Source organism: Nerophis lumbriciformis, linkage group LG09 (genome assembly GCF_033978685.3).
Source record: "Nerophis lumbriciformis linkage group LG09, RoL_Nlum_v2.1, whole genome shotgun sequence".
In the NCBI taxonomy this organism is placed as follows: Eukaryota; Metazoa; Chordata; class Actinopteri; order Syngnathiformes; family Syngnathidae; genus Nerophis; species Nerophis lumbriciformis.
The window spans coordinates 32,701,827-32,722,641 of record NC_084556.2 but is presented as its reverse complement, the minus strand read 5'-3'; the positions used below and the strand labels follow the sequence as shown (position 1 = coordinate 32,722,641).

Genomic DNA, 20,815 nt, shown 5'->3' with positions numbered 1-20,815 from the left:
CTTCCACAAAAGTGAGCTTCTGCAAAAGTGAGCCCTGATTAAGAATTTTTCACTCTCTTTATAGCAAAAGGGCAGACAAGTTCAATGTTTTTTTTAAGTCTGTGTCAAAAAGTGTTTACAAATGTAGGGGCCAGGCCTAAAAAAAAGGAAGTGAAGAATAGGGAGCCACTTGAGTTGTTCTATCCATCGATGAGGGGAACTTTGGCAAGAGGATGTGTAACTAATGTGTAGCTGATTGTAAATATTAATAAGCCACAAATATAAAATCTGAGACCAGTTCTTCCTTTTTGAGACGTTAACCTTTGTACCATTCTTTCGTTAGCTATGTGAGGACAGCTTGGAGTTACATTTAGAGTCCTAATTCCTTCATCCTTGTACCAGTGAGTAAAAGTTAAAGTTAAAGTACCAATGATTGTCACACACACACTAGGTGTGGCGAAATTATTCTCTGCATTTGACCCATCACCCTTGATCACCCCCTGGGAGGTGAGGGGAGCAGTGGGCAGCAGCGGTGGCTGCGCCCGGGAATCATTTTGGTGATTTAACCCCCAATTCCAACCCTTGATGCTGAGTGCCAAGCAGGGAGGTAATGGGTCCCATTTTTATAGTCTTTGGTATGACTCGGCCGGGGTTTGAACTCCCAACCTACCGATCTCAGGACGGACACTCTAACCACTAGGCCACTGAGTATCAGAACAAATTACAAAATCCCCAAAACAACAAATAGTAGTAAGTAGAGATGGGCAAAATGGCCTAAAATCAATATCCCGATAATACTGCAGCCTCCTACGATAATGATATATATTACAAAATATTATTTGGTATATAAATTATAATAGAACCATTTTAAATACAGGTTACAAAGGCCCCCAATTTTGCGGCTGACGTATGCGGTAATATATTGCATAATTTGAAGTTGTATTTTCTCAAAATTATTAATCGACTGGCTCATTTATTGGTTACTTTGTTTTCTAACTTATCTTTTAACAGAAGTGTATGTTTCTGTTAAAATATAATAAGCGCTTATTCTTCTGTTTTCTTAGTTTTGGGCGATACTACAAATGTATGTATCTTTTATGTATCTATCCAATACCAAGTAGTTACAGGGGCAGTGTTGGTCATACCAATCCTTATATTTACTTCAAATTTTCGAAATAATTTAATGATTACATTTTTGATCACAATTTAAATCTGAAAAAACCCAGTGTGGCGGTGTAACAGTATCAATTAAATATTTTAAAAATTTCCTACCATTGGCACTGATTTAAATCATTTGTTTTTTGCCCTTATAGGGGAACTGCACTTTTTTTTGGAATGTTGCCTATCGTTCACAATCATTATAAGAGACAAAAACACACACGCCTTTTCTTTTAATGATGATAAATGCTAGGAAGATGTGGCGGTGGCAAATGGGAGTCACCGTTGTAGCTTTCAAAGCCCTATAAAACAACTTAAAAACGTCAACGTTTGTATACACAGTGCAATTCTACATATAATGTAGTAACAGACATAACAATATGTAATGTGTGCAATATTTACCTGATTTTGGTCATTTTAATCGGAACTAATTCTTCGGCGCAGTTATTTCCGTTTCCATAGCTGCGTACGGCCGACAATGTGTGTTCTTACTTCCGGATACAAATGCTTGTGTGTGTTCTAATCATGGCAGACTTGGTAACAAACAATGAAGACTGACATCAATTTAATTTGTTATTCTGTGTTGTCTACATTGTACTTTTTTGTTGTTCATGCCTGAAATACATGAATAAATGAAGTATGAAACCATAAAGTCACAATAAAACGGTAAAAAAAAGACTATTTTTGGACAAATGAGGATTCACAACCTTATCTTTTTGGATCTGAATATATGGAGGATGATCTACTGCTTATAGAAGCCAGCACAAAGGAAGAGTGAGATGTTGGAGCAGACGAAAGCCGACAGAGAGAGGTGAATGTGAATCAAAGCTGCAAAATGTGGAACTTGCAGCCAAGCTATTTCGACACAAATGACATGCTTACCCATAATTAACCGGAAAAACATACCTGGCCAGCTGGACCAAATAGACAACTGTCCATCGAGTGATTGTTCATGATACACGCAGCATGTCAAGCGTGTATCATGGCAGACAGCATACGCTGTTCGATGATCGAGCTTGTGGGTCTATCATTTGATCGTGGGGGAGGATGCCGGACAGACCTGGAAAGCCCAAACGCATAGTGAGGTTTTCTGGGAACGCCTGGCAGAGTCTCACGTCAGAGACCCGTGTATAGAGAGAGTCTATACAACTCAGTTTTAAAGTTGGTTGCAAACATAGCACCCTGCAGTCATGTGAGGGGGTTTTGACCAATCAGAGAGAGTATGGCAAGAAAATCTCCTAAATAATAAAGCCCCTTACGTGACTACTGGGAGTCAAATTTGCAACCAACTTTGAAACCAAGTTGGCCATTCTCTCTCTATACACAGCTCTGAGACATACGTGTGAACTGCAGGTTGATACGTGTTCAGTAAATGACGTTAGCAAGTACCGGTAAGCAAACAACAAAACGTTGATGTTTCATATAGAACATTACACACAGTGCTCAAAAATCTGTCAAATTGTTTTAGTATGACTTTGGTAAGCTATGAAGCCGCACCCCTTTATGGATTGTCGGTGCATTATGGCTTATTATGGTGTGTGACCCCATAATGGCACCTATTATGAAACATATCATCTGGCGTTTTGTTTTGCAATATTATGCAAAACCAACTTTTCTTAGCTAGTGGTACTCTCCTTTGTGTATTTGGGATCTGCATAAATCCCGAAAATGCGCGCGCGTCTGCCATTGTACGCCGCGCCGTAGTCCATAAGCTCCTTTTTCTGTATCCTCTTGTATTGGGACATTCACCCTCCGCTGTTGCCATTTCTAATACAAAGTACTGTAGCGTATAGTTTGAACTTACAAGATATCTGTCAGTAGATTTATTCTGGAAGCGCTAAAACTACTGGTACAACAAAGATGAAAGGGAGAAGGCTGTCGATGTGGAGCCACGTATATAATACCACCCACAAAATGGTGCATTCTGGAGAGACGGTCAGAAAGTAGCTTAAAGATGGTATGTAAAACATAATATATGTAACATTGTGACCAAAGAAGCACTATTACACGATATGTAGACCACAAGGAAGTGTTTTAAATGTAAAAAAAAAAATTCTGAATATGACCCCTTTTAATTCGCTTGTAAAACCGTGCGCCTTTTGTATAAAAATAGACCTGAATATATTAATCTGGTGCGCCCTATGGTCCGAAAAATACCGTAAAGCCTTGCTTTAAAGAGTGTGTACGATTGAGTTGATTACTAATCAATCCGAGAGATGAGGCATAAAACTACTTATACCCACATTTACACCAACGTACATTCTTCAATTGACTGAATGTTAATTTTTTGGACTGAATACCATCCAAACACTTAATCCTTTTGTCCTATGCACTCTGGAAAAACAAATACATTTTTTGAACAGTACAGAGGCTTATGTTTTCCAGAAATTTTGAATTTAAAAAAAGGGTCTGACCCATTACTTAAAGGTGTTACACTTTTCAAATGCACTAAAAATTCATGTTTTGGTTATATTTACTTTTCACACCCTTCTTTTAACATATACTTATGTGTAATAGTTGTATAATGATTAAAATAATAGGATGTTATTCATCTGGTCAGTTTGCTTTTAATACTCTCAGTATGGGTTTCAGACAATGTAATTTAATTTAAAGGGGTCATATTATGATTTTCTTTTAAATTTACAACACTTCCTTGCGGTACATAACATGTAATGTGTTGCTTTGGTCATTTCGCATAGATCATGATTTACAGACCATCTTTAAGCTGTTTTCTGACTGTCTCTTCAGAATGCACTGTTTTTGGGCAGTCTTATTTACCAGCCAAAGGCCTCCTGCAAGCCAAACCTTCTTTGACTGCATCGCCACCTTGTCAGCCATGTTTAGTTTTTAGCGCTTTCAAATGGAGTCTACTGACCGATACAAGTTAAAACTATACACTACTTTTTATTAGAAATGTTGGAAAGAAGGCAAAACTGTTGTATTATCTCCGCCATGCGTTACGGAGATCCAAATACAGAAAACCAGTTACCAACAGGTAATAAAAGTTGGTTTTGCATAATACGACCCCTTTAAGTCAATGCAAGGCTTGAGCATAGTCAAGTGTTCAAAAATGATGAGTATGCAACATTTTTCCCTCACTGCTTTTCCTGTCTCTCTGACATAACCGCAAGTTCCGTGCTGTATTTTATATAGAATTTTTGTTTTCACTTAGTCAATTGTTAATCTCTTTTGTAATGTATGAGTGTTAGTAAGTGCACTTTGTGCAATTTTCCACCATGTATTACACATCAAAGGCCAACCACTCTGTTAAGAAAAGGTATGTTAACTCGGAATATTAACTTTTTGTTTGATTTATCCTCACATTCTTTCAACCTCCATGACCCATCCATTGCTCCTTATGTAGTGTAGTACTATATGATTTCAATTTTCTCTGCAGTTACATTTTAAAGACCCTTTAGTCATGTTTTATTTCCATAATGTTTTAAATATTTTTTTCTTCCATTTACGTATTTGTAGGGTGAAGAGGGGCCTCCCAGTCTGGAGTACATCAAGGCCAAGGATTTATTCCCCCAAAAGGAACTGGTGAAGGAGGATACAAGTCTTCAGGTAAATGCAACAATATTCATCAAACCTTTGCTCTTGAGTTCAGTTCCCTCTGGAAAGTAATTAAGCTAAATTGCCATGCATTGTTTCATTAAAATCCCATTTTAAGGCACATTCACGTCGTATGATTATTCTTGCCACTCCTGAGTAGTACCAGTAAAGTGGAAAAACAAGTTAACTTTATATTATTTGTATTTCCTTATATCCATTAACCTATATCCAATTTAATTTACAATCTGCAAAGTATGTGAAAACACGATTTTAACCTCACAAAATGCCATTTGTAATATTCCGCTTCTGCAATTTGGCCATATTATCAGGTCAGTCATACTGGAAATACACAAACATTTTGACAGAGATGTGGTGTTCATCATACACAATCCGTATGTAAGTCTTAGCTTTTTTTATGTGTTCGAAATCGTAAATAAATAGCTAACAATTGAGTCAGATCGAGGGTCCTCTGTTGCGCTCATGAATTAACTGTTATTATTAACTTTTTAATGTTATGTTGATTTATTTTAATTTTATTCCTTTTGTTTGATTTTTTTATGAATGAAATAAATACATGAACTGAACTGAACTACTCTTTCTAAAAACATCCAGTTAGTGCTAACAATACTTCATTTACATGTCGTGACATGAAAGTGAACCAAATTTGAATGATTTTGTTATTATAAGCGCTTATGCAGACTGACTATTTCAGCGGCGCATTGATTTCAGTGAGGTAATGTTATCTTATGCTGCTATTGTTGACACACTGAGCTGACGGCTGCTTCTGCTTCGTATCAAACTTGCTAAAAGTAAATTCTAGACTATAATTCATGCATCTCTCACCTGCTAGTAGACAAATGTGGCCATGTAACGTTAACTGGCACGACCCCGAGTTGGCAAAATAGACCCTAAAAGACGCTTCCTGCAGGAACTTTTTTTTAACCCTTTGTGAGGATTGTGATTGATTCTTCATCCTAACGTAGTTATGTGAGCGTCCCGTCGGTAGGCATCCTGGCGAGAGTGGACATTTTACAGTGTTTGTTTTATTTTTGTTTGTCGTGGTTAATTTGTATGTTTAGCACCGAACAATGCTGCAGATGCTATACAGTCACAATGACACTGCATCCATCACTCGGCTTCTAAAACGTATTGCTCATCCTCTTCGTGTTAGAGCTCAAAAATATAATTAGGAAATTATAACAGTCATAACTTCCTTAGACATGCGTGAATCTTCATGAAATTTTTGATGGTGGGTTGTGGTGCTAGGTGGGACACAACTGCATGACCTTTATCGCCCCCTTTTAGTGAAAACATAACAGTAATACATTCCTTACATTTGCTCCGATCTTACTGAAATATTTGATGGAGGGTCATCGTATTGGGTGAAATGCATATGTTTTTCAGCAGTGGCGCTGTCATCGCACCTGTGTGGTAGAAAATAACAGACATTACTTCCGTACACATGCTTCGGTCTTCCTGAAATTTTTTATGGTGGGTTGGGATATTGGAGGGGACACAACTGCATGAATGCTGCCCTGCCATTATCGCCCCCTTGTGGTGAAAAATTATGACTGTCACAACTTCCTTTTACATGCTTCAGTCTCCCTGAAATGTTTGATTTTGGGTCTGGGTACTGGGTGGGACACAACTGCATGACTACTGTGGTGCCATGGTCGCCACCTTGTGGTGGAAATTTATAACAGTCACAACTTTCTTACACATGCTCTGATCCTCCAAACTTTTTTGTGGTGGGTCAGGGCATCGGAAGTGTCACGCGTCCCCGCTGACTTGTGTGAACCCCGCGGTGCCAGGTGGCTGAGGACCTGCTCAATGCTTTTCGCAGTTTTAATTTAAAAATGATCTTTGTGTAGAATGATATAAAAAATTATCAAGTAAAATTAGCCAAACCGAGAACAATGGTATTAATGAAAAACACTAACCTATTTAGTTCTGTCTAAAATGGACGTATGCTGGCTTGAAATTGAAGGGGATTGGTCATTGTTTTTGGCAACACCTGGTGGCCACAATAATTAATTAAAATAAACTGTGAATGTGAGTGTGAATGTTGTCTATCTGTGTTGGCCCTGTGATGAGGTGGCGACTTGTCCAGGGTGTACCTCGCCTACCGCCCGAATACAGCTGAGATAGGCTCCAGCACAGTAAGGGACAAGCGGTAGGAAATGGATGGATAGAAGCTCATAAGTTGACCCACAAGTTGAATGATGCAGATACTTTTATTACTGAATACTTTCCAATACACTTCTGAAAAGTGGATACTTCCGCTTTAGAGACTTTGTATATGTAAGTAATATACAACTATAATTATTTGTGCTGTTTATTTATGCCGTTTTAGACAGCAATATTGTTTAGTTTAGGACACCTACAGCATTGTTTGTCTAGCTTGTGTGCAACTGTGTGGTTAGCTGTTGTATAGACTTAGACTTAGACAAACTTTAATGATCCACAAGGGGAATTGTTCAACCCAGTAGCTCAGTTACAATGATCGAAAGTGTAAGGATGGAAAGGACAATGCAGGTATAAATAGACTAATATAGCGATAAAATATCTAACATATATACGCATATATACATATGTGTACAGAATAATATATATACAGATATATTATATTATGTCTATAACATATATACAATATATACCAATGACCATGTACAATATTACAGTATATACAGTATATGTGACAGCAGCAGCATAAAATAGAGAGTAGATCCAGCAGGAAATAGAAAATAGACATTATAAACAAAGAGAAGTAGCTAACATGTCAGGTAATAGGCAGATGTCATCTATTGCTGTATAGCGAGTGATTATACAGCTGGATGGAGTGTGGAATGAAGGAGTTCTTGAATCGCACAGTGCAGGAAGGAAGTTGAAGGAGCCTGTTGGAGTATGAGCTTCGCTGTCCCTCAATTGTCAGGTGGAGTGGGTGGGCAGGATTGTCTATGATGGCCAGCAGTTTGTCCAGTGTCCTCCTGTCCCTCACTGACACAAACGCCTCCAACTGCGTACCAATAGTTTGGCCGGCTTTCCGGATCAGTTTATCAATCCGGTTTGAGTCCATTTTGCTGGTGCTGCTCCCCCAACAAACCACTGCAAAGTACAGTGCACTAGCCACAACAGACTGATAAAATATCTCCAACAGCTTGCTGCACACATTAAAGGACCTAAGCTTCCTCAGGAAAAAGAGTCTGCTCATGCCCTTCTTGTAAACGGCTTTGCAGTTGTCCTTCCAGTCCAGTCTGCTGTTCAAGTGGACTCCCAGGTACTTGTACTGCTCCACTACTGCCACCTCCCGGCCCTGGATCTTGATGGGCTCCACCGTGGTCACTCTCTTCCTGAAGTCGATGACCAGCTCATTGGTCTTGTCCACATTAAGGACCAGATGGTTCGCCTGAGACCACTCCACAAAGTCAGCGATCAGTGTCCTGTACTCCAATTCCCGTTCCTCTCTGATACACTCGACCACAGCAGAGTCGTCAGAGTATTTCTGCAGGTGGCAGGACCTGGAACTATACTGGAAGTCTGAGGTGTACAGGGTGAACAGGAAAGGAGACAGGACGGTGCCCTGTGGAGCACCTACACCACTGACCACAGTATCCGACAGGGAGCTCCCCAGTCGCACAAACTGGGGCCTGTCAGACAAGTAATCAGTGATCCAGGAGACAATGGATGAACTGACACCCATCCTGAGCAACTTGTCACTCATCAGAATTGGCTGAATGGTGTTAAAGGCACTGGAGAAATCAAAAAACATGATCCTCACAGTGCCCCTCCCACCATCCAGGTGAGAGTGAGCATGATGCAGCAGGTAGATAACAGCATCGTCCACTCCTAGCTGCTAGCTCCTTGTAGCCTATAGCCTACCAAGTTAACCTTTTGTAAATTATAAACATTCAAGAAAAGTCCAACTGTGTGTGCTTATTGGAGGATATTTAGATATTAACTGACTCGAGCTTTGCACAAGTAAACGCACTGCAAGACTGCTTGCATCGAAGCGTTTGTATCGGAGCTTAGATGCAAGTTTATTTTTTTATTTTTTTTTTTGGCCGATATCAGATCAATACAGTCAGATCGATGTCTTATATCAGTATCGCATCAAGACACTCCTATTGTTCACAATGACCTAAATGAGCTTTAAGAACTGATAGGATTTTGTTGTTCTTGATGATTGTTTGTTGCAGGCCTCTTAAAACTCGCACAAAAATAAACCGATAACTTGGGCCCAACTCTTTGCGTTTTGCAGAGGTGATACAGTGGGGTTGAGCAACCGTATTTCAGAATATTTCCAAATTAAATGGACATAGTCAATATCACTGATCCAAAACCAAAAAGCAGTTTGATTAAAATAAATACATTCTAAAGTTTTTGCATGTGTAATTGTGTAAAAAATGTGTAACAGCATCGTTTTGACATTCTTACCCTATTGCTATAGCACTTGACATTCACTAAAATAAGTGTTTGATAAATGACGCTTAGTCTAGAACAGCAATCCTAACTGTGGTATGTATACCACTAGTGGTACGCCAAAATAATTATGAATCATAGATTAAAACATGCCTGCAGGTTGTTCCACACATGCAGGGACATGTTACAGCATAGAGTTTGGGAAGAGATCACAACCAAGTTATCAGTGTGAAAGAGCCGCTCACAGCTGTGCTTAGGTGGTTTGATAACTAGTTAAACAAATATGAGACTTCCATGTCTACGTTTACAAACACATGGGCAGCATAAGCTCCTTTTTAGAGTACAAGTATATAAAAAGGTAACAACTATTAGTATCAAAACATCCAAACAATAAACCACTGGGTAACAATTTAGTATGGGGAACATATTCACCATTAATTAGTTGCTTATTAACATGCACATTAGTAACATATTGGCTCTTAATTAGTCATTATTAAGTACTTATTAATGTCTTATTCTTCATGGCCTTATTGTACAACCTGTAAGCCATTAACTAAGAGTCTTCCCTCAATAACCTCAGAATTATTGTTTATTAGTAACCCTAACCCTTATATGTTCCCCTAGTGTCCAAATAACTCTAAATGAAGTCTTTGTTACTTAGAATATGTTCCCCATACTAAAGTGTTACCAAACACTGTTCCACTACATAGGTGGAATGCGGAGGTTGCAGATGTGCCACGTGGATCTCACTTTTTGAACTTGCAGTTGGAGAGGGTTACTCCACTATCCTAATTTAAAATGTATTTAACATCGTTTACAAGTGTTCAAAGCGGCAGTAGTGAAATTATTAACATGATATAGAATATAAAATCATTTTGTCAATTTACACATGGATATGACCAGGATTTAGCATTGGAGAGTTACAGACTCTGTATAAGTTTAACCTTAGTGTATAGTTACAGGCCTGCAGTCTATGGTGTCTGCTTCTTTTCTCTCGTCCGCTCGCATATAGTCTGCTTATCGCGCCCGTTGATTTTGCTATATCATCTGGGATGTTGTGTTGTGGGGAAAGTCACTCAAAACAGATGGCTGGTGCCAGTTATCGATGTCCAAAGTGCACAATAAAAGCTAGAAAACGAAAAAAACTACAAAACATACTACAAATGAAGGCGAATGCCGACTCAGTGGGAGGGGGCGTGGTGAGGGGTTAATTTGCTTTTAAAACGAGCTGTTTTAAAAGGGAACTAAATATGGCTTACAAATATGTCTCTAAAACAAAATCCATGTAAATGTTTCACCAAAGAATCATCATTGTGGGGCGGCGTGGCTTGGTTGGTAGAGCGGCCGTGCCAGCAACTTGAGGGTTCAAGGTTTTATCCGCGCTTCCCCCATCCTAGTCTCTGCCGTTGTGTCCTCGGGCAAGACACTTTACCTACCTGCTCCCAGTGCCACCCACATTGGTTTGAATGTAGCTTAAAGATGTAGCTAATGGGTTTCACTATGTAAAGCGCTTTGAGTCTCTAGAGAAAAGCGCTATACAAATATAACTCACATCACTTCACATTACGTGTTATGGAGACCTAAATGAAGTGTTTTAAAAATAAGGGGGAAAAAAATCTAAATCTCACCCCTTTAACCCATAGTTTAATTCCACATACAGATGTGTGTGCAAATGTTATAAATATAGCTTATGCCCAAGAATGTATTTCTCCTCTCTTGTCAAAAAGAGTTGTACACTTTCGGGATGCCAATTTTCGTTTGCTTATTACGTAATTTTAGCTGTTTGGAAATGTACAAGCTCTATGAATTTCAATATTTTGCATGTAATGAACAATTATGTTTCCTGTGGCCAGCCTCATGTAATTTTGTAACTGATCTTTTTTATAGTAATGTTATAGACAAGAAATGTGCTTTTATAATTGTTTCCCCATATAAACACACGATAACTCAAATACTGTAACACAAGGTCAAACGTAGACTATGGAGTTATTTTTTATTCAGAATGTGATTTGCTTTATTTAACATTGAAATATCTCCTGCCACTTTAGGGTGTATTTACTTTACACTGTGAGTGTGAATAGTTGCCTGTCCATCTGTGTTGGCCCTGCAATTAGGGACAAGCGGTAGAAAATGGGTGGATGAATGTCATGCATCATTGCAGCAAATGTTAATGTTCATGGCTGCTATACAGAGTAGAGTTGTTACGATAAACCGATGCGACCGGATATCCGGTTCGAAAAGCGGCCGGGTCGCCGGTTGCAGCTCCCTCAATCGATAAGATTCAGCTGTGAAATCTTAGGTTAATCGAGTGTAGACACATAAACCGGTTATCGTGCCAAACTATAAATCAGTTGATGGTTTTTGTCTTTATAAAGACACGAGAGCCAGGGTTGTCCATGAAAAGAGTCACACGTTTGTTACGTTACTCACGTAACTGGAGATGAGAACAAACGCAGATACATGGACCAAGTGTCGCACGAGACTGACATTTAGTAGACAGTTTTATCTTTAAAACAACGCGAGAGTCACGGCTGCCCGCCAAATAATAACCCACAAGACCCGTCAATATTGTAACATCAGAAGTCATGGCAGCTCAGACAGATTCCCAGTTTCTTTCTTTATTTCACAACATGCAACCTTCTCGTACAACTGGCTTAATCTCCGTGTCTCGCTCTCCTTTCCTGCAACATTAAAAACGACCTTTCACTTCCACAACAAGCGTCACTTTTTATCCTTGTCCCGGAAGTCCCGCCCCCCCAGTCAAGCCATTGGCTCGAACCAGTGGGCGTCTTTGACGGCACTGACTTGACTTGACTCGTGAAAAAGAAATATATTTGACATGTGACATGTTCACTTCAGTTTATTTCGAACATGCATACGATACAATATAATGCATGTGTTTGCCTTTTTACTTTATTTAACATATTTCGGGATATATGTTCTATTTTACAATTGTGACAATATTGGAAGCATGTCACATTTATAGATTAATGTGCTTATGAGTGTTCTCATTCATCAGGTTATTGTTATTCTCATGGCATTCAACTAATCAGTTGTCTTAGAAGATGTTTGTCCTCTTAACCGGGTAGTTTTCATCCGTTTATGCTCAAAGACTTAGTTAGCTTGGCCAGATCAAGTCTGAGCACTTGATGCCAAGGTCTGAGCCATTTATCCTCTAACATGAGAAGGAACGTATGCACAGGAAGCAATGCTTATGTTCTTTTGCGGTGTGAAAACGAATGTGTCCATCAACAAATGTTAACCATAGAATTTAATTGTTCATACACTAACTCAATTAGCATCAAATCATTGTTTTATAAATTAATCATTATTGAGTCGCATCATAACCCATATATCGTGATGCGAATAGAATCGTCCATCACAAACAGATTTACATACCTAATACAGAGTAAAAACAAAACAAACATATTCCGGGATGCAAAATAGGGGATGCGCCCGACTTTGCTCACTAAGGCATGACCCCCTTGTTTACGGTACTGGAAGACACGATCGGTCGGAGATTTGCAATATTTTATGACAGAGCTTCTGCCACGTCATTTTATGTGATATTTAAATGTTTTATTAATGTGTAGTATAAAAACAATAGCTAACCTGGGAGTAAAAGGGAACAAGAATATAAAAATGAAACGGGGGTAGATTATCGCCACATTTTCAATCACTTTTACCTTTCTGTGATTGCAATAAATGATGCACGGGGGCACCACTGACTCCCACTGCAAACGTTCTTTTTTAAAATTTAGATTTTTTTTTAACAACGCACTTACTGTAACTTAATTCTATATCTGTGGTGTAACAAAAACAAGACTTGTAAATGATCAGTATTGTGAATTGATGTATTTAATGTAAGTAGTAGTAATAAATAGATTGGTTTCTTTGCCATTTAAGGCTGCTTAGCACATTGTTCAGGTTTCTGTATGGTTTCAAAATAAATCCTGTATTCTTAAATAACGTTTGTTTTGTTTTGCATGTAATCTTCTATAAGATATTGTTATTCAAATAAAGATTCCAAAAGACAAAACCATGGTAACTGGGATGACGGGCGCGATCATAACATCCGTAAAACAATTTGATGGAAGTGACGTAGTCATTGCGCATGCCTGGACCGATCGGGTCTTCCGTTACTGATCGAGTAGTGACAGTCATGTCCTCCCCTTTCGTCAAAGATGGCAGAAGATCAGCAATCACTAGCTTGAATTTTAGACAAAAGAGCATATCTTTCCTTCCGGATGCTGAAAATCTGCTGCACCAATCACTTAAGAGGGGGCTAAACTACTTTACCAATGGCTACATTCATGAATTTCGTATTTTGAAAGGTGGAAATTGTGATGTACGTGTTGAAGCGAAGTACTAGTGCTCAATGCAGAAAAATCAATCACCATATAGACTACACATTCAAATTTACCAGGAAAAAATTGAAGATTCCTTATGCTATCTTAGTAACTATTATTACTCACCGTAATCACCCTGATAGACAGCCACATTAAAAGAGAGAAGTTATGTAAAAAGTGTCACGTTCCACTGCAAGATGCCTCTTATTGTTTACCATTCATAAAAAAACAATACATTTATTCAGTAAGCCTATAACTACACACACAAGCCTCTGTGTCGTCAACGATCGAAACAAATTGTGTTATCCTTTGTATTTATGGACGTAATGCTGTAAATATGGGATTTTCCAAACGTAAATTTTTCATTCAGTTATGAACTAACTTTCCAACAAACAACTTGTTGATGTTCATCTGAGTCGAGATTTGAGCTAACAAAGACATTTCTCGTAGTTTGCCTTTGATTTTGGAAATAGTATGAGTGTTGCACTTTCCAATTGCTCCAGATATCGTATATCTAAATTACAAATGCCCCTAAGAACAATTTTTTCCTGAAATAAACGGAATAAAAGATTTTCAGTGTTTGTCTATATGCTCACGCTTGATTATTTTTGGGACAGGTTATAGTGGGAGGGCACTGTATCTGATTATTGTATCGTCATTTTCGGGTCTCCTTATGTCTAGCATTAAAAGATTACAGTTGGTGCAAAATGAGGCTGCTAGACTTCTGACAGGGACAAGCAACAATTGGAAATGCGTCTAGGACATCTGGTTGAAACTAGGGATGTGCTGATCAAACATGTCAGTATCGGCCGATTTTCGTGAAAAAGTATGTGATCGTTATTGCCGTTTTAATTCTGATTGCCTAGCTAATCCCCTCTGGCTAGCAATGTATGTATTTTTAGTCCCCTGGCTACATTTCTGTTCCACTCACATGTAGACGCATTTTGTGAAGGCACTCCATGATCATTACACTGAAAGTCCACATTTCTTAGTGCAATTTTCTAGCAGGCATTCACCCCACTAGATATATCACTTAACACTCTGCTGCCTTGCTGCTGGGATGCATGCGTGCAGCTGTGTACACTTTCATGTTCTCATTGGCCAGCTTCTTCAACCGGAAGTCACGACTCACGAGTCACTGTTATTCATGAGCCTCTCCCTCTCCTTTAAAAAAAAATAAAATAAAAAATCATTTCTCCTGCTGAAGTCTTTGTGGCGGAAACGTGACTCTATCTTTTGCTGCACTTGCAGGCGCTCAATGACTCATGCATCTACTTTTGGATTGCAGCTGGTTTAATACTGTCAGGCTGTACAGCATGTTAACTATGGCCTTCTCAGCAGGACATCTTCTGCTCCCTTTCGCAGAGTAGCACACAGACTGGAGCTCTACATTCTCATTTCTGCTGCTGTTGAATCAATATTTAATTTATTTTGGCGACACATTCCCTGACTTACACAATTTTTATGCATGCAAGGAATCATCTTGGCAATTGAAAAAATAAAAGTTGGGATAATTCAGACATTTACCTAACTAGATTTGAAGTTTGTATGGTTTGCCATGCAATATTTAATGGTCATTAATTATATATAGATATTGCACATAACTGTAAATCGGAATTATGCACGTTTTTGCAAATTCCTAATACAGGGTTAGCTGGTTTCAGCCAGCTTGCTGCCTATATTTGGCTGTTTCGGTATCTGAGTGCAGAGTCTGATGTGTTGCAGTTCATAGGTTAAGCTGTACCCACATGTATTCACCAAGTGCACACACATTTTTAGGTAGAGATGCAGCAACATTGCAGTCAGTGACAGTTTAATTTACCCTTTTATATTTTTTAATCTTGCTCAATGTCATTTTACTGAAAGTCAAGTACCCCATCTCCCATTTAGACTAATAACAAATATTTTTGAATTAGCAAAATTTGAGGTCAGACACCAACAGATGTAGACAAAAGCTGTTTAATGCAGTAGAGCAGCGCTATTCAATTACATTGTTTTGGGGGTCAGAAAGCTAAAGACCGGATGGCGGACTTCTCCCTTTACTATTTAGTCTTATTTAGTATATTGCTGGAGAATCTGTGTTCTCCACAGTAGACATTTAATTTTGTTTTTGTTTTTAAGGATCTTCTGCAAAAATGCTAGGCAAAGATCATCTCTGACAGTACTCTAGACTCTTTAGGAATCTGCAGCAAAAAATGAGTCTCTCACAAATGACTACCGACTGCATCTGAAGTAAACAAGCTACAGCAACACGTTAATCATAATGTGAAAAAATGTGTATGTGATCTCTAATGCCTCATGTGGGGTAGACTACTGTTGGGTTGTTGCATGGTTGAATGAATGTATGTATGTATGTGTATGCTTGCTTTTGTACTATTATCTTGTGTTTATCATATAGCGTTGTTGTTATTTTTGTTGTTGTGCTTGCTACCATGTTTCATCATTCCATGTATATACTGTCCTCTGGACCCCCTGTCAAAAGCTTCTTCTAGCTTATTTGGGGGACCCTTTCACATACCAACATCTTTTAAATGATGTTATTCATTACTATTGTATTTGTTATATGGTATTGTGAATAAACTTGAAACTTGAAACTTAAACAAGCTACAGCAACACCTTAATCATAATGTGAAAAAGTGTGTAACTGCCAAAAAGGAGAGGACTTACAAGGGTTTCCTGAGGAACACCTCAGTTATGTAAACAGCATAATGGCATGTAATGCAATGATCTGCTGATTTGTTTACAGTGTTCCGAGTTCCTCTATAACTGGAGCACTCTGTTTTCAGGTATTTGCTGCAAAAATGTTTGTCTTCCAAATTTTAAACTCGGGGGGCGGGTATTACGTCATTCCCTGGCCGGGTGAATAGCCCTGCAGTAGATTCTAACTTGTATTCCAATTACTTGTAACTTACATATGTCCTTAAAATAAGGCTGCACTCTTCACTCTGTCGGCTCAAGTTTCAATAAGACTTGATTTTCTGACCGTTTACAATAATCCCCATCGTCGGTCATCTGTCTTCTTGCGTGCGCATGCATCAGTGATTCCATTTCTGCATGACTCAGCATTGCATGCTAATGCAGGATGGGTTAGACTTTACTGTATGGGATGTGACCTGGCTTGCAAGCAGTAATCTTTGCTCTCCACCTCCTGTATTAATTGTTTCACCCATGAGTAGATTAATGTAGTAATTTTGATTAAACTCCAAACAAATAAGAGATGGAACAGCGTCCTGGAAAGGATTGTGTTCCACCTCATTTGTTCTACTGTACTTAAATGTCTTTCTATGTTGCTTGTTTGTACAAATGTGAGAATTTCCAGGCTTGCAATTTTCTTTCACAAAACACAAAAGTTAGAATATCAAGATTCGAATCCCCTCACTGATAAAGCCCACCTTATGCTGACAGACTTTCTCATGTCTTCTTCTTATCCCCATTTTTGCCAATTTTTACAGTTCACACATAAAAGACATGCCCTGCCCGATTAATTGTAACCACTGTTGAAATATCAAGTGAGAGCTTTTTATTTATTTATTTTTTGGTTTGCTGTCAGCTGTTAAGAGTTCAATCTATTCACAAACAAATTACTACTTTACTGTTAAGTGGTACCCTAACTTACAAGCTCAATTGGTTCCATGACCAAAGTCAGTATTCAATACAGTCATATTGGAAATTAACGTCAGCCATTAAAATTATTTTGAAATCTCTTTAGTCGGTGCTCGGCCCCGCCAAACCACAACAATTTTGTAACAGGTATCATTCCATTTCAAAACAAACTTATAAATAAATATTTAATGGATAAATATCCGTCGTTTGAATGCTGGCGCGAAGCCTGGATACTGCTTTGGTGTGGTGCAGACTGAGTGTGCACTCAGGCTGCCTCGTCGGGTAGGCTATATGGTTCGTCTTGTTTCTGGTGGTTTGTTTTTATGTTTCGGAGAGTGTTGTTCGTTTTTTCTTCTTCGTCATCGTTCATTCTCCTTTGCGCTCACTTTCGCAGTTCCGGTGGTAGGAGGGCAGGATTGTGTCAATCTCTGGCAGTGGGCTGTGGACAATCACTACTTTAACCAGCGGTAGACAGGCTTGTGACTCAAATTTATGTTCACAACTTAAAGCATAACAACAAACAGCTGAGCTCGTATCTCAAAATGCTTTAAAATTGGGATACTCGTGACATGAGTGACCACTTTAGTTGGTAGCAATTTAGTTTGACCAGAACACTAAAGTTGGAACTTTGTGTTGAATATTATTTTAGGTGACATAATATTCTAAAAAAAATAAAATAAAAATGACCTGCATCAGGACATTTTAAAAATCAAAATAGAGCCACGATAATTGTTTATTTTAAATGTAAGGGAGAAAAAGTCATTAATTCATAATGTTACAACAAAAACGAAAGCCACAGCTTTGACTTGACTTTAGTAGATGTGGTACACCGTTGACAAAAGTGTGTGAATCTGCTGTTTTGGTACTGCTTGTATTTCTGCAATCTGTGTTTTGTCTTTTCAGATACCCTTCCCAGTTCTACAGGGGGAAGGGGTGGAATATCTTGGCCATGCAGTTGAGGCTGTCATTGCTATTTCTAACTACAGACTCCACATCAAGTTCAAGGAATCTGTCATCAATGTAAGTACATCTGGAAAAACTAAAACACAATTATATCTCAGTTCAGAATTCACAATTTTGAGATACATTGTTAAGTATAATCTATGCACCAATCCCAATGTGATGGCTTGTGAGAGTTTCTACCAGGTGTATGTATGTATACCACAGGAGTTACTGTCATCTTTGCACTTGGCAAGATAGGTTTAATGTTGCCCTCCTTATACACAGATCACGCACTGTGCATAGGGCCCTGTAATCCATGTCTGGCCCTGTTGTGCGTGAATAAGCACATATAAAATGTAAATTAATGATTGACAGGGCTCTCCATATAAAAGTTTATTGTAAACATAATACCAGCCGTGTCCTGCTGCGTCACTGATAAGGATATAATGGCAACCTTCCATAGACATTCTCATTGTTCACCGTAACACGCATAATTAATGCTGGAGCAAATCCTGACCGGAGATGTGTCAGGAAGATATGCAAGTTTATGTTTTAATTACCGTATTTTCCGGACTGCAGAGCGCACCAGTATACAAACCGCATTTACTACATTTTAGAAGAATAACATTTTTTTCCATAAATTTACCGTGCCGGACTATAAGCCGCAGATACAAACGTTGTGAAATTAGTTATTTACACAGATCGATTTTGTAAATGTTTTTTTACATTCCTTAATTGTTTCCAAACGGTTTCTGTAGCATAGCAGGAAAACGGCTGATCAAACAAAACAGAAGTCATCGTCATGGGCGCGCTAGCTGCGGACGCTAGCTCTCCATTTAGCTAAACACCTCAATAACTGCAAGGTGACGTTTTGCTGAATTTACTGAGGAATTTGTGAAACTGAAACAATACAAAAAGAATGCCATTGTAAGTTAATACTAACACAGACACTTGTAAACATGTTAGCATATTAGCTAATGCTAACGACACTAGCTTCAATACATTATGATAGCACGTACAAATATGCATGAAAACACTCCTACAGACATCACACGTGGGTCGGTTCAGTAAGTAAGAATTGTTTGTTATATTGTAAAACGTTGCTTAGGATGGATGAATGAAGAATCCACACGAGTAGAAAAGCTATGGACAATCAGAAGCAAAACGGCACTTGTACATCCGGTTCAAAGCTTTTAACAGCAGAAAACACTGATGACATTCGCCAAAAGATTGCGCCGTAGCACAAACAGTAACACACCATTTTAGTGTTTTTGCATGTGTTTCAATGTTTCATGGAAGCTATTTGCATTATGACTGTAAGCAAAGAAAAAACATTGAATAAATCCAGTCAATCCATTTGCTGCACCGTTTTATAAACCTTGGGGTACAAAGCGTAGGAAAAAAGTAGCGGCTTATAGTCCGTAATTTAAGGTTGGGTAAATTTGTATTTTGCACTAAAAATAAATACATCATTCAATTTATTTCCCATTAATTCTCTTTAATACAAAACAAATTAAATTAAAGTTGATTAAAAAACTATAAAAATAATTTCACATAAATAAAAAAAAGTGTTAAAAGGTTGTCATGAGAGGGGAAGGTATCAGAATAAAATGTTGCTTAGAGCCCCAGTTTAGCTAGGGGCAACACCCCCTTCTGATGCCACATCTTAATTTACAAACAATACACACTGTAGATACCAATTGGCTGTATTCACTAGGAGTGAATCCCAAATACCTGACATCTTTATGAGAAATTACATTCTAGAAAAAGATGCGAGGACTGAAGTAATTGGTGTCTATCGTACTGCCTTTCTACCAAGACCCCTGCAGCATAGATGATCTCTTCAATGCCAACAAGCCACAACCTCTACCCCACACTCCCTTTTAGGTTATCTTCATACTTCCAAGCTGTTTTCTTGCCCTTTGCTCCTCTCTGTTTGTCTTTCCCTCCATGATTTCAATTTGGCAATGTCATGTGGTCACGCGCATAGTGCACTGCATAAGCCACTCTGTCCACTTTCAACCTTCAAGTTTTCTTTCCCTCTTATAACTTGTCATTCTTAGTTTTTTTTACCACCTAATTTTTTGGGATTTAATTGTTTTTCCATTTCCTCCTGTCTTGTGTCCTCCCTCTGTGTGTGCTCCATGTTGTCACTGTGTTTTAGACCCACCCAGATGTGGACAATGAAATATCTGTGAGTACCTTGTGTTTAAAAAAACACCCCTTTTTGCAGAGGAGAAAAAGTGTTCTCATCTGCACAGTTATACTTCCGGGAAAGATTACTCCTTATTTCATGTATTTAAATAATAACACTGGAATATGACGTAGTTTAATGGAACCGGTTCTGTAATTGTGTTGAATTCAGTAACATTATTGAGACATAAATAAAAATGTTCAATTAAAATAACACACATTCCAAAAGACAGTCAGCTAGGGTTGTATGACAGAAGCCTTGAAAGAAGGATGGCGCAGCCTAACTTGGTCAGTCTATTCTAGACCAGTAGGTGGTAACCCTAGCACATGTGCTGTCTTCTCTTTCAGCAAGCCACCAGTCTCATCACACATGTTCTTGTCCCCCCCTACAGGTTCCTCTTAGGCTGATAGAGAGCGTGGAGAGCAGGGATATGTTTCAGCTGTATATCATCTGCAAAGACTCCAAAATTGTCAGGTAATAAAGATAATTAATTGAGATTAGAGAATTTGGAACAGTATTGATCCTTTTTTTTTATGCTCCAATTATTATCAATTATGAATCAGGTGCATGATGATTATCGGGGCGATATTATGCATTATGATGTTACACCGATAAT

At 38.5% G+C, this 20,815-nt stretch overlaps 1 protein-coding gene across 1 annotated transcript in view; it reads left to right on the top strand.

Moving 5' to 3' along the window:
• Positions 1–20,815, top strand: part of mtmr4 (myotubularin related protein 4) — a 61,976-nt gene that overhangs the window by 9,338 nt on the left and 31,823 nt on the right. Inside the window, exons 2-4 of the mRNA XM_061963292.2 lie at positions 4,615–4,704; positions 17,967–18,083; positions 20,591–20,673. Coding sequence (XP_061819276.1) covers positions 4,615–4,704; positions 17,967–18,083; positions 20,591–20,673 — 290 coding nt within the window. The remainder of the gene's footprint in view (positions 1–4,614; positions 4,705–17,966; positions 18,084–20,590; positions 20,674–20,815) is intronic.